This window comes from Echiichthys vipera (assembly GCF_963691815.1).
Source record: "Echiichthys vipera genome assembly, chromosome: 9".
NCBI lineage: Eukaryota > Metazoa > Chordata > Actinopteri > Perciformes > Trachinidae > Echiichthys > Echiichthys vipera.
This window is the reverse complement of record NC_139834.1, coordinates 23,230,885-23,244,770: the sequence shown is the minus strand read 5'-3', so window position 1 is coordinate 23,244,770 and position 13,886 is coordinate 23,230,885. Positions and strand designations below refer to the sequence as shown.

The 13,886-nt window shown below is 40.5% G+C and overlaps 1 protein-coding gene across 1 annotated transcript in view; it reads left to right on the top strand.

Moving 5' to 3' along the window:
* celsr3 (cadherin, EGF LAG seven-pass G-type receptor 3) overlaps window positions 1-13,886 on the top strand; it is a gene marked incomplete at both ends in the record, with an annotated part of 101,648 nt that overhangs the window by 45,876 nt on the left and 41,886 nt on the right. The window contains 9 exons of the mRNA XM_083920826.1: window positions 155-377; window positions 3,791-3,906; window positions 4,727-4,815; window positions 5,114-5,128; window positions 5,665-5,822; window positions 8,932-9,095; window positions 9,486-9,611; window positions 10,596-10,765; window positions 12,618-12,803. Coding sequence (XP_083776952.1) covers window positions 155-377; window positions 3,791-3,906; window positions 4,727-4,815; window positions 5,114-5,128; window positions 5,665-5,822; window positions 8,932-9,095; window positions 9,486-9,611; window positions 10,596-10,765; window positions 12,618-12,803 — 1,247 coding nt within the window. The remainder of the gene's footprint in view (window positions 1-154; window positions 378-3,790; window positions 3,907-4,726; window positions 4,816-5,113; window positions 5,129-5,664; window positions 5,823-8,931; window positions 9,096-9,485; window positions 9,612-10,595; window positions 10,766-12,617; window positions 12,804-13,886) is intronic.

Genomic DNA, 13,886 nt, shown 5'->3' with positions numbered 1-13,886 from the left:
TTATTAGCACGCAGCAGACTGCAGTAGAAATTGAAATTACCACCTCCATGTATTGAATCGATTTTGAATCGCAAAGACAAGGTCAACTTCTCTGCTGTAGTTTATGTTTGTTTTTTGATTGGAATAATGAGTTCTCTTGATTTTGAACCCTCAGGTGACCGGTGTGAGTTTGACCGGCGGCAGGGCAGATGTGTGCCAGGTGTGTGCCGTAATGGAGGGACGTGTCGGGAGCTTTCAGGTGGAGGTTTCCGCTGTGAGTGTCCTCCGGGAGGCTATGAGCGTCCATACTGCACAGTTACTGCCCGGTCCTTCCCACCAAAGTCCTTCGCCATGTTCCGGGGCCTCAGACAGAGATTTCACCTGTCCATCTCGTTAACGTAAGTAGATTGAGTGATTGGAAGCTTTATCTTTACCGGGTCTTGTCTTTGATTTACTACTCTAAATTTATTCACAATTGAATTAAACTTTTGTGTTTTTAATTTTTGCTATTTTGCTATCTTCCTTCATTCCTTCCTTTCTTTCATCTTTCATCTCTCGTCATCCAGTTGCACTCAGACAGAGATCCATAACCACTCCTTTTGATTCCCTTCCTCTGATGGAGTCTCTCTCCTCTTTGCTTTTATCCATTTATTTCATCTCCATCTCCAAGATCGATCCTATTATTCATGGTTTCTCTCTTTGCTACCTACACTCTCCTCTCCAGTGTGGTATCTCCTCTCTGTGTCCTCTTTCATCTGTCAATTTACAGGTTTCAGGAACAACTACTTTGCTTTCTCTGATTCCACTCTCTCTTCCTTATCTTGCATCTTATCACCCCCTGTATTCTTTTATCTTTTCAATTTCAGTAAAGGCTCCAAAAGCTAATGCTGCATTTCTGGTGGCCCTATACTCTCTCTGTCAAGGGGTCAGAACAGAAAAGTAATCTCTCAAATACCAATTTAGATGAAAATGATGCTTTTGTCAGAGTTGGCGCATTAATGTACGTTCAAATGCCTTATTTAATGCTTTTCTTTTTAAAAAGTTTTGCATGCATGTCTTTTAAACTCTGATTGGTACACGACCTAGCTACAGCCTCTAAGCTGGTTTGGTTCATTTTGTCAGATGTAACAATATGTTACTGCAGAAGTCTGTGACTGGCTCCTTGTACGCAAGGTCCTTTTGTCTTGCTTGCCCGCCACCACCGTCTCCCTGCTGATTCTTCGCCTCTTGACATACAAGTGGTGGTCTTTGGTAGATCTGAAGTGTTCCTGATGAGTGGTTAGGCAGGGTTATGGGATGGTTACCATGGCTAATGTCATATGATAGTTGCCAAGGTGACGTTACCCGTGGGGTTGGCGTTAAGGGGGTGCGACGACCATTGAGGTTGCTATGAGACACTGTGGTCATTAAATTCTTGCGAAATGAGGTTCTGTGCGTTGCTCCTGTGTAAAGGCACTATATGTGATTTGTTTCATTGATTTGTGACCATCAGTTGACAGATATGTTAGGGTAAGTAAGTCAAGGAATGAGGAGTGATGTGAATGTGTTTCTTTCTTAAAGAGAAGCTCACTTTATCAGTATTTGAGAGTTTCTGTGGGATAGTTTCTACCCTTGAAGACTAATATAGACAAGTGTTGGTAACAATTGTGGCAATTAAAATTCCCCAAACTGTGGAAAGTGAGTGATGTTCTTTCCTTTCAACAAGGTTCCCTTGAGATACTGGGTACTGTATGGTCTTTTTCAGCACTGCTCTGCTCGATAATCAGTCAAATACATTCACATCTGGGAGCTTAAACCTTAGTGTACAGGATGAATTACAATGTCAGTGCCTTGCTTTAGGGCACAACATTAACCCTGACCCTGATCTTATATCTTCTCTTTCTGGGCAAAGTTACTCTCCTGTTATCTGATGGTGACTAATTCAGCAGTGTCAAACTGTACATTAGATACACTGACTGTGAGCCTCCTTCCCCTGAGGTCAGTGTTTTATTTAGCATCTTGTTTGCTGCCAGCAAAATACTTGGCCTGATTTTTACATCAGGGCCGAACAGGACTCAATCATTATTCATGTCAACCACGTTCTCCCGCAGCATTTGATTTCTCCACTGCAAAAAAATCTTCCTTTTTCATCTTTCACCAAAAGCGGCTACAGATGTTTTTGTAGTTGTAACTCTGCCTGAGAAAGTATGAGGAGTACTATGGCTCTGTTGTCGACTGTGACAGTATAGATGTGTGCTACTGCAAACTTGTTATGTATGCAAATCATGTGGGGGAGAAGTAGTGTATGATGGTACTGCAGCTATATTATGTTTGAAGTTGTCAGTAACTGCTGAGCTGAAAGAATTGGAGAAACATTTCAATGAATGTATGATATGCTTTCATGAGGTCAATTTCTTCATCTTATAGTAAATAGACTGCATTTGTTTTTCCTGCAAATGCAGTTCTTTGGTCTCAAATAAGACATTTCACCAACAATAAGCATGCTTCTTTCGGCATCCTCATTTTACTGGCTCCACTCACAGTCCCTGTTTACAAAGCTCAGGTTACACAGTTTTTCGAGTATTTGGTGGCTTGAAGAAATGACATCTGCATAATGGAAGACACATATCCGCTATTGAATAACACTGGGTTTATTTTAGACAATTGCAACATTCTCAGAGGTACAAACATAGAGGTCATTATGGTAAAGGTGATGGCGTGCTCTTCTCCAGAGTACATGTCCTAACACTGCTGTATTGCAGTATTGCATCTCTTGTTACAGCCACATTGCTCTCTGGTGGATGTTTAAGCCAGTGATGTAAAATACAAATAAGAATAAAAAATATTAGGTCTCATTCGCCAAAGTTTCATCCCGGTCCTAATTAGACATAGGCAAAAGCCCCCTAATCCCCATAGAAGCGAATGAGACCGGCGGGCTGTGTGCACAAAGCCACACACAGATATGAAACAGAAAGGTTGAGAGAATAAAGTTAAGAATGCCCAAATAAAAGTCTAAAGACGGTGGAGCCCAAATGATCAAAGTATTATTTTAATTCAAATACTATAATATTATAAAACTGTAAAGTTGAATAAAATACAATAGGCCATCGCTTTGCAATGACATCAGCATCCAAATATTGGTAAGAGTGCTCTTAAGTGTATGAAGAAATCCTAAATAAGAGAACGTTGGTGAATGTCAGACTGAAAATAGCTAATTGGGTTTTAAGAAGAAAGGTTTTTCTTACGAATGGTTGGTGAATGAGGCCTATTGTTTTGCAAGGACTTGAGTTTAAGCCACCAGTTCATTAAGCAACAAGTAAGACAATTATTTTCAACACATTTCAGATGAAAGCATTCTTTAAAGTGGACATTTTTTGCAGTGGGGATCTTTCTGTATCTTGTTGCCAGGAGGGAAAATTTGTCATCTGTGCTGCAGTATCAAAAAAACCCCAACAGTTCTTTTGATCAGGGTGTGTTAACATGGTAGCCTTGGACTCGGCACATCCCCTTGGCCTTGCTTTGGAATATAGACTTTTATTGGAAGCCTGCAGCAATGTGGTTTAAAACTGTAGTGCGGTTTGAATACCTTTTGTTCTTCCATACTAAGCTTAAATTAGGCCATTTTGCCATGTGAAATATGGTATTAAGGCTCACTGCATCAGGATCAAATGTTGCACTAACCTAGTCAGAATTAAGAATCCCATCTGAAAATGTATAAATGTGTCATGCAGTATTACTTGACTTATTTAAATTGTATGTGGAATGTAATAATAGTCATATTGCATTATACTATATTCATTAATGGATTTCTTTGCGTGTATGCATTTTCTAGCTTTGCCACCTTGGAAAACAGTGGTCTTCTCTTCTATAACGGACGCTTCAACGAGAAACATGACTTCATTGCCTTGGAGATCCAGGAAGGACAAGTGGTGCTCAAATATTCCACAGGTATCAGATATCTTATATCTCTATCCATAAGGACTGCCGGGAAAACAAGATATGGTTTTGTTCTCAAAGGTTGTGTGTCATTTCTTTACTGGAATTTCTCTTAGGTGTAGGATTACAATCAAGATTAGATTAGATTAGGATACAGATTGCAATTAAACATGAAGTGGGAGGGTTTAGACAACCGTCCGTGTCAGACAAGCAGTAAACTGCAGACAAAGTCAAATTGTGATCTGTGAGAAAATCCCACCATACCTCACTCAAGTTTTTGGATAATAATGTTAGAATAGGATACATTTAAGTTGATGGTTAAATTCCTGTCGAGGACTTAAGCAAACAGGTGTACAGGACATACAGTAGTTCAGCCGTCCTGTTCCTCCTGCTCCTTCACCATGCTGACCACTGCCAACACAAACGGTATCAGACGTACTGCCTCCAAAATCATTACACTCCCTACAGCTGACCTGCCCGTCTCCACAACAGAGCCATGAAATGCATAGCATTCATCATAGCAAGTGACACTGTTCCCACTTTGGAAGGGGTTTTGTTTACTATATAAAAATCCTGTTTATCTATCTATTGACACATGGCCTCAGGGGGTGAATGCTGTCAGTCTAAGTTGTCACAAGTATAATGATGAGCTGTTATTTGCACTGTGTATATGTTTTGTACTTAAATGTGAAATTGGAAATGGAAGGCTCTAAAGTAGAGATTAGCATAATAATGATCATAACACAAGTGAATTTATAGTGTGCAGAGTATTTATTATTTTTACCTGATAATGTTTTGACGCCAACATTCAAATGTATCCGTCTGCCTGCAGGTGAATCTTCCACTCAGGTGAGTCCCTTCCTGCCTGGCGGTGTGAGCGATGGCAACTGGCATACTGTTCACATCCACTACTACAACAAGGTGCGTTGTGTCCCGATTTCATCGTGTGTCACAGACCATTGAGATGTTTGATCCTACTTTTGAGTTAACGTTTTTGTGTTTCAAGTTTTGCAGTTTACATGTGATCATTTGTACTGTACTTCTGATGCATCAGCACAATAGTTTCTCCGCCTTCATGCAGACAAAGCACTTTGAATTGAAGTGTTTGTGTGCGCATACTGGTGGGCTGTGGGCGTTTATCTTGTCACCGTTTCATTCATTCATGCATATTCACCGCACATCTCCTTTAATTTTCTTCATGTTCTTTTATTTTCCTCAGCCAGCTATACGCTATGTGAGTATGAGTGTGTGTCAGGGTGCACATACTTTTTCTTTCTTTCTTTCTTTCTTTCTTTCTTTCTTTCTTTCTTTCTTTCTTTCTGTTTCTACTTCTGTCTGTCTTTCTTTTTTCTTTCTTTCTTTCTTTCTTTCTGTTTCTACTTCTGGCCTTCTTTCTTTCTTTCGTTCTTTCTTTCGGTTTCTACTTCTGTCTTTCTTTCTTTCACCAGCAGACAGTAAGTGACGAGTGAGTGTGTTGTCTATCTACCTCTACTCCATTATTTGCCCACCCGTATGCAGTTCCTGTCGTTTTTCTTCTCTTACTAACTCAAATTCCCCCCTTTTCCTTCTAACATGATGTCCACTAGCAGTGAAGATTCTGAATGTGGTCTGATGTGTTGGAACTGTTATTTTATAGTGTATGACTGCTGTGATATAAACTCTATGCTGTTGCTCTTGCATGTTGTCCGGTGTCATGGTGTTTCTTGTTTTTTTTTGTTCCTCGGGACTCCCTTGTTTTAATCTTGTCTATGTGTGTGTGTGTGTGTTCAGCCTAAGCGCAGTATCAGTGGCGAGGCCCAGGGTCCGTCAGACGAGAAGATTGCAGTAGTGAGCATTGACGACTGTGATACGGCATTGTCGCTTCGCTTTGGCACACAGCTCGGAAATTACAGCTGCGCCGCGCAGGGCAAACAGGCCAGCAGCAAGAAGTGAGTTTAACTTTTTCAGCTCTCCATCTTTTGTTTCTGTATGTATACCTGGGTTTTCTGTGCTTGGATTATAACAATTTGTCTGATCCTAATAAATGAATCCAGTTACAGAGCACTATTTCCCACATATCTTGGAAATGTCAAACTTCAAATATGACCTAAAGCAAAAACAAACTATAGATCCTGGATTATTTCACGTGTTGGGGTGAGCGCTGCGTGAAGGCAATTTCAACACCCTTTTTTTTCCGGTACATTTAAATATCTATCCAGCATAGCACAGTTATATGAGGAATTAATCATAAAAATTAATTATTTTGTTCCATGTCTGACATTTATGAAATAACAAACAAAAAAGCTTAGTGAACTAATGTATTCATCTAAATCTTTCCATAAAGCTCCCTACCCTCCAGTGCAGCAGCTGGAAGACTCTGTCTAGTCATTGACCCTGAGCTGTGGGTGGTGTTTGCACAAGCTGTGTCAGCTTCTTTGCAAAGACAACTTTGATTTAACCTCAACTGAGGAGGCTTTAAAGATATTCAAAGGCAGTTTTCACTACGTAGACGACCGATAAAGGTGATCAGTTTGTGTTACAGCACACCGGTCAACAGCTGTTGCTATTTCTAGACTGCAGGTATGAAAAGGTGAATAAAATTGAGTGATTAGTGATAGCGTTCCTATATTGAGAAATATTGGTTTGATGGGAATGCCTCTGAGCCAGGCACTATACAAGTTTTGAACTAATTGTTGCAGTTTACCATTTACAAATAATTGAGGACGTGCACACAGATTGGTGACATACAATACATGACATACATTGACTTAGTGTGATTATGTTTATGTATTGGCATTAATTGCTTTTATGAATTACACATCTAAATGTAAAAGATTAAAATTACTGTTAAGAGGTACATTTGAGAATTTTTTTAAAGCTGCAAAAACAGGGTGACTTTACCAGTAAAACAAAGATTGAAACTACGATAAAATACACATGCGGACAAACAGGCAATGAGTGAAACCATTTGATGTAGGTTTAAGCAGTGAAATTGGTTTAACTCTTGATAAAACTTTGAGTAAGGCTGTTACGGTTGGAAAGGATTTTTATTTTTTCTTAGATCCGGGGGGATGAGGTTGCTAGAGAAACCTTTTTGGAGGTTTTAATGAGGCACGACTGTTTGACTAATTCATGCCTCCTCGTGTCCGTATCGGTATGTCTCTGGTGGTCTTGTTACTGGTCAGCTCATTCTGCCTGGTGTAAATGATCTTTTCTTGCCATCTTATTCCGCTTGTCTCCTTCTGTCTCTATCTCACCCACTTATTCTCAAACAAATCTAGTATGTTGCTTAATTTAATGTTATATTTGACCTTTTTAAAGTTTGGTAATCTGCTTATCGTGAGTGTGTTTCAAACTTAAAGTCTACATGTATGCCATCAAGTGCATATAACACACATATTCATAGACTGGGTATCCCCATCCCCATCTGTTGGTGATTTGAATTCGCCCTGAACCTGGGTCTGGAAAAGAGCATGTCTATTCCTACCATTTTCTATTCCTTTTTTTTTATTCAATCACCAAGCTGGCTTTTTTTCACCTGGCACGCTATTGGCTGGTTAAACCCGATAATTTTCCGTGGCAAGTTGTCTTGGAAAACTGAGCATAATTTTGCCATGGAGTAACTCTTCCAAAGAAAGGATGTATTTGCTTTACTGCCGACTTGTTTTGGTAAAAGTTTAATCTACCAGTTAGCCCCACTGGTGGCCAAACGAATCGAGTCATCCGGATTGTTGGTCTGATTGGTTGAAGGACTGTCCAATTGCGTGCAGCCAAAACTGCGCCCGCCTCTTGTGCTGAAGAAAAAGACAGTAGCCTTCCCGACCAACGTGCAATCTACAATTGAACTTAGCCAGGCTAACATATTCACACATGCACTCAAAAAGCAGCCTGTCATAGTGTTCATGTCTGGCCTTGCCTCTGTAAGCTTTAATCACGTTTGCTGAGTTCTGTCAGCGCTAACTGAGGCTGAAAGAAGAGAAGAGAGATCAGAGAGGAAGGGCAAAGCCTAACACTTCAACACTCATCCTCGGTTCCTTCTCCATTTCTCCATTAAGAGCTCACTCTCTCTCTCTCTCTCTCTCTCTCTCTCTCTCCCTCTCTCTCTCTCCCTCTCCCGACATGCTGTTCTAATGATACTTTCTGTTGATATTTGCTGTAACTTGCACTTAATCTCTCGATTGTTCAACCCTGGAGCCTTTTGTCACTATGTGTTCCTTCAATTTATATTCCACTGGCGTTTATTGGCTTGGCACATGACATGTGTTGCCAATGTGAGCTTAAAGGAAAAGTCCCAACTCACATTAGAGGGGAAAAAAAGATAATGCTCTCAAAATGTCAACACAACTGTTTCTGTCAATTCGTTTTTTTCTCTCTCATTCAGTCCCATAGCTGTTATGTGCTGTTCTCTACACCGTCCTCTCACTTTACCCCTGTTTGCTCCACCCGTCTTCCATCTGTCTTGTCTTCCGCCTTCATGCTTGCTCTCTTAATATTTGCTGTAACTCACACTTAATCTTTTGTTTGTTCATCTGTCTCCCTGGCTGTCTCTACATCTCCCTTTTGTCGCTGCTGTTTTTTTGTCTCCCTTTTGTGCCTGCTAGTTGTTGACGTTCCGTAACGTCTACCTCCTTTGGTGGCTCCTGTCTCCTTTCTCCCTCTGCCTTGTCATCTACCTTTTCCTCCTCTCTTCTTGAATTCGCTGTAACTCATATTTAATCTCCTGTTTGTCCGCTGCCGCTCCTTTTTTTTCTCATCCTTTCAATTTCTCTCCCCCCTGCTGGTTTTACAGTTACCTTGAAAAACACCATTGTCATCTCATTTCCCCTCGACATGTTATTCTCTGACACTGGTTCCTTTTGACGTTTACCTCTGATCACACATTTAATCTCTGGGTTAAATCCCTTTGCCTCTTTCATGTTTTTCCTTCCTAAACCTCTTTTCATCCCTCTCCTCCCTCCTCCTCTCCATCCTTGAGGGATAATCCTCCATTCCTTCCATATTCCCATTTCCTCTCCACCTTATTTACTCCTCTTCCTCTTTATCCTGTTTCTCTCTCAGGTCTCTGGACCTGACTGGTCCATTGTTTCTGGGCGGAGTTCCTAACGTACCAGACAACTTCCCGTTTGGCAGCCGGGAGTTTATCGGCTGTATGAAGGAGCTGCACATTGACAACAAGCCGCTGGACTTGGCTGGGTTTATAGCTAACAATGGAACACTACCCGGTCAGCATTGCTAAACACCCCCCCAACACCAGCAGCCCTTGTTTTTAAAAAATAAACTGATATCAACTATTGTAACTAATTGAAGCATCTCTTCAGGCTAGTAGTTAATACAATAGTGTCATTGTGTTTAATTGTAAGATTAACAGAAAATATTAACGAGAGGCTACAAAAATATTCAAATCATGCATTTGGGAACTCATTTGATTTTAAAAAATGTAAATGCACCCAGTCTAAGTTAGATGTTTTGTAAAGGCCATTTGCCTTAACATCATAATTTATAAGCTGACCATTGCTTCCCCTTTCATTTTATGCATTTGCTGAGACGCACATTATGGTGATAGATTTCTTGGAGCTTCATCGATGATGTCATGTCTCTGTTGATTCTTATAGGGTGCAGCGCCAAGCTTCCCTTCTGTAAATCTAACCCCTGTCAGAACGGAGGAACCTGCAGGGTGAGCTGGGAGACTTTCTCCTGCGACTGTCCCCTTGGGTACGGAGGGAAGGACTGCAGCCACGGTGAGAGGCATTATGGACTTACAGTATTTTCACGCTAGGGTCTTACATGTTGCATTTTTAACCATTGAAAACCTTCAATGATGTCACATTTATTGCGCCACATTGGTAATCATCAGCTACAATGGAGACAATGGCTAAAATGATTGGCAGTTTCTGTCTGACCTTTATTTTTCATTATACTTATGACACTTTTATTGGTAAATAATGACTAAAGTTAAAACAAGGTAACACCAGTTTTGATTCTAAAGTGCTATGTCATCCTTTCATTTATTTATTAATACATGTATTCAGGTGTAGGCTTTATTATATGTGAAAAATGAGTGTGTAAGTTGAATGCATATTCATGGATGGGTGGATAGATGGATTTAGTGTCACCCTCAGTTATTGAATGAAGGAACAAGGTGAAACAGAGTGTGAGTCCTCCATAGTGAGCGCCGATAGTTAACTATTACTATACTAGGGCTGCACGATTATGGACAAAATGATTATCAAGATTATTTTTATTGATATTGAGATCATTAAATGAACAGAGCACTGCTTTAACTTCTTTGTTGTGTTATATTCCTTTGCATCCAAATAAGACTTAAAATAAGGTTCTTCTGCGCCTGACTTCAGTTAATCTCCTCAAAGCTCAAAAGTGACAAAACATCCCAATCGTTAGTTAAGGAAGCGCTCGATTGGATATGCATTGAAGTTTTGCTACTGTATGAAACGTCAATAATGCAATTGATCATGTTCATTTAATTGTGGGAAGCAAAAATCATTATTGAGAATAATATCAGATGAATATCAGGCACCTTAACCCATAGGTCAACAGCACACCGCTAACTGCTAACTTTGCTAGGTCAAGTGTTTGTTTTATTAAGATTTTTTTTTTTTTTACATATTCAAAAACAGCTTCCGTCCCCGAACAGTGACATCTTGAGGCTGTTCTGGAATCGCAATACCTTTCGTTCACTGTCTTTCTCTGACCCTACACCTCAGTGATGCCACACCCCCATCGCTTCCTGGGAAACAGCGCCCTCTGGTGGGACCTGAAGAACGACGTGACCATCTCCACACCCTGGTACCTCGGCCTGGTGTTCAGGACCAGAGCGCGGGAGGGGACGCTGCTGCAGGCTCAGGCTGGCCAGTACACCAGCCTGCTGTTCCAGGTGTGAACACACACACACACACACATACACACACACACACACACACACACACACACACACTGACTTAACATTCCCGTTAATGTCTGCATTAGAACATATATGAACATTAATATATTGTTGTCAAATTGACAAATGAGACAATGGCTGACATAATTCAATCAACTAATCGCATTTTAAGTCACACTAGGGTCAATGAAGTTTCTAAAAACAAGACCACATTTCCCATGAACCTGTCCATGCCTTTTGCAAAGGCGATAGTTGCCAGTGCCTCTCTCCCAGTCTCGCTGGTCGTTTTTCTTTTTGGCTCTGCAGAAGAGGATAAACATATGTTACATTGCCAGAAGCTCTAAAAGGTTTAACTGCAATTATGCTAAAATATTTATATATATATAGATAGCATCATCTTCAACTTTTGTACCTTAAACAATTTTATATCTTGATTTCAATCAATGCTGCACATTTTAAGCAAAATCTCACCAGGTGGCACAGGATACAAAACGCAGCGTGGGCTGCTAAATGTCTTGGCAGCAGTCAGGTTGATTATTATGGGAATTAAGCTTATCTTTCATGGTTACTGTGGTCCTATTTAGTGTTTTATACTTCATTATCATCTTGTATATAAGTCATACATGCTGGTATTATGGTTGATTTAAATTATGTACAGTTAACATTTACATTCATGCATACATCATATTTCTACATCCTAAGACAGTATTGAATTAGCAACACCTTGGCAGGAGTGCAGCCAAGATGTTGGATTTCAATTTCACACTCCCACACTGCCACACTCCTACACTCACAAACACACACTCACACTCACACACACACACACACACACACACACACACACACACACACACACACACACACACACACACACACACACACACACACACACACACACACACACTCAGGATAGGTGATATGTTAAAAATTTCCAGTTGGCCACCGTCAGCTCAATAACTGGCGATTGCCGATATATTCCCCCAGAAGTGTGTGAGTGGCTGACCTCCCCACCCCAAACCCTGCGTCTCACATAGCGCTTTTCGGCTGACAGGGAACAGGTTCGGTTCCGGTTCACGCACCAGAATTTGAACCTCCTGGAGCATTTTGATCAAAAATGACTTTTTCAGAACCTGTCAAGTTTGTTCCAAACTGGAACCTGGAAATAGCTTTTTTCTTCCAGTGTTAAGCGGTTCAACTGTGACAACATCAGTGGGTGTGTCATTCAAAAGATAGAGCAATGTAGCCTTCTTCTCTGGGGGCATGACCAATAAATGACATGAAAATGTGAAAGGAGATGTGTTCTCAGTGGATGAGAGAGCCATCAGAGCAGCATATGTGTGAAGATATCAAGTGAATGTACAGCAGCTGCAGTTTTCAGTTTGAGTTTCAAGATGTTAAGATAAATGTCTCTACCTGTGATTTGTAGGATGTGAAAATATGCCCCCTCTGAGCGCTGTTTTTCCCACCTGTCTCCCGCTGCTTGATGAGCAGCTGTCAGACTATGACTTTGTTTTGAGGCAGACCATTAAATTAGCAAAATAAAATCACAACTATTGCCTAAAAAATTGTCCAAAAAATAAGAACCGACGATGTACCTAAGCACTGTTGACATTTGTCCAATCGCCCAACCCTAACACCCCCCACCCCCCCCACACACACACACACACACACACACACACACACACCTCTCAGTCTCTTATTACCTACCAAGCAGGTTATTTTATTCCTTCACTGCAGTGAGTTTCTTCAAAAAAACATTTTCCCTTTCCCTTTTTTCCTGGTGTTAATGTGTGTGTGTGTGTGTCTGTGTGTGTGTGTGTGTGTGTGTGTGTGTGTGTGTGTGCAGGTGATAAATGGTCAGCTGGTGTTCTCAGTGACCCGTGGTTCGACCAGACCAGTGCGTTTGCGGTTGGATCAGGTGCAGGTGGCAGACGGCCAGTGGCACGACCTCCAACTGGAGCTGCGAGACGTTCGCAGCGGCCGTGAGACACGCTATGTCGCCACACTACGGCTCGACTTCGGACTCTATCAGGTACTAGACGTGATACTTGAAGGGAGGGTTTTTAGGACTGACTAAATGTTATACCAAAAAAGGATGGATTAACTTTTATCTTATCTGCTTCACTAAATACATTTTTTCCATCACCCATAATAGATACATTGGCTGTGTTCAGCTTTACTTCTCTGATTGATTTGATTTAATGTTGCTGTTGTGGACATTTTAATTTCCTCAAATCTAAAATATCTCTTCTACCTCACTTCCTGCTATGAGCCAGTACGGCACAGGAGATAGCTGGAAAATATATTAGAAAACCATTTACGTATAATTTCACTTAAAATCTAAAACTCTGCTTTAAAACAGGAAAACGTACTCCATGACTCTTTTGGGCTCCTAGAAGCTTAACTGTTGGTCAATTGGGAGGATAAATCTTGTGCAAAATGATCCTGATGTCCTTACAGTTGTCTTTTACATATTGGATCTGAACTCAGATGTCAACGGCCATACTGTTTGCTCTCTCTCCTGTAATATAAGTGCACTGAAATGTGGTAAATGAAATGTTGAGTAACATTATAATCTAAGTGAAGGAGACGTTGCGGTATACATCCATATCTCTTGCATTTCCATTTCACAGTCCTTGACTGTTTTATCCCATAACCCCTTTTTCCTTTTCATTTCAAAGATATTTGCACACACACACACACACACACCCACACACACACACACACACACACACACACACACACACACACACACACACACACACACACACACACACACACACACACACACACAATGTTCACAAAACACAAAGACTTTCTAACCATCAATGGCTTCAGTCTCTCTAAAATACAGGCTGGTAATCCTATTTCCCTTATCTGTAGAGGATTAATATATCAAATTGTACTTGATGATGTCTATCTGATGTGAGCGTACACATGTTTATACGAGATATGTACATATCTATGAAAATGACAAAGCATACACCCTGTATTATTGTCGTATTTGACTTTCTTCAAGCAAAATTATATGTTTTGTTTTGTTTTCATGTTCATTTTATTCTTAAATTATCTGCCTGCAAATTATGTCTTTTATGTTTTTATTGTAGTTCACTTT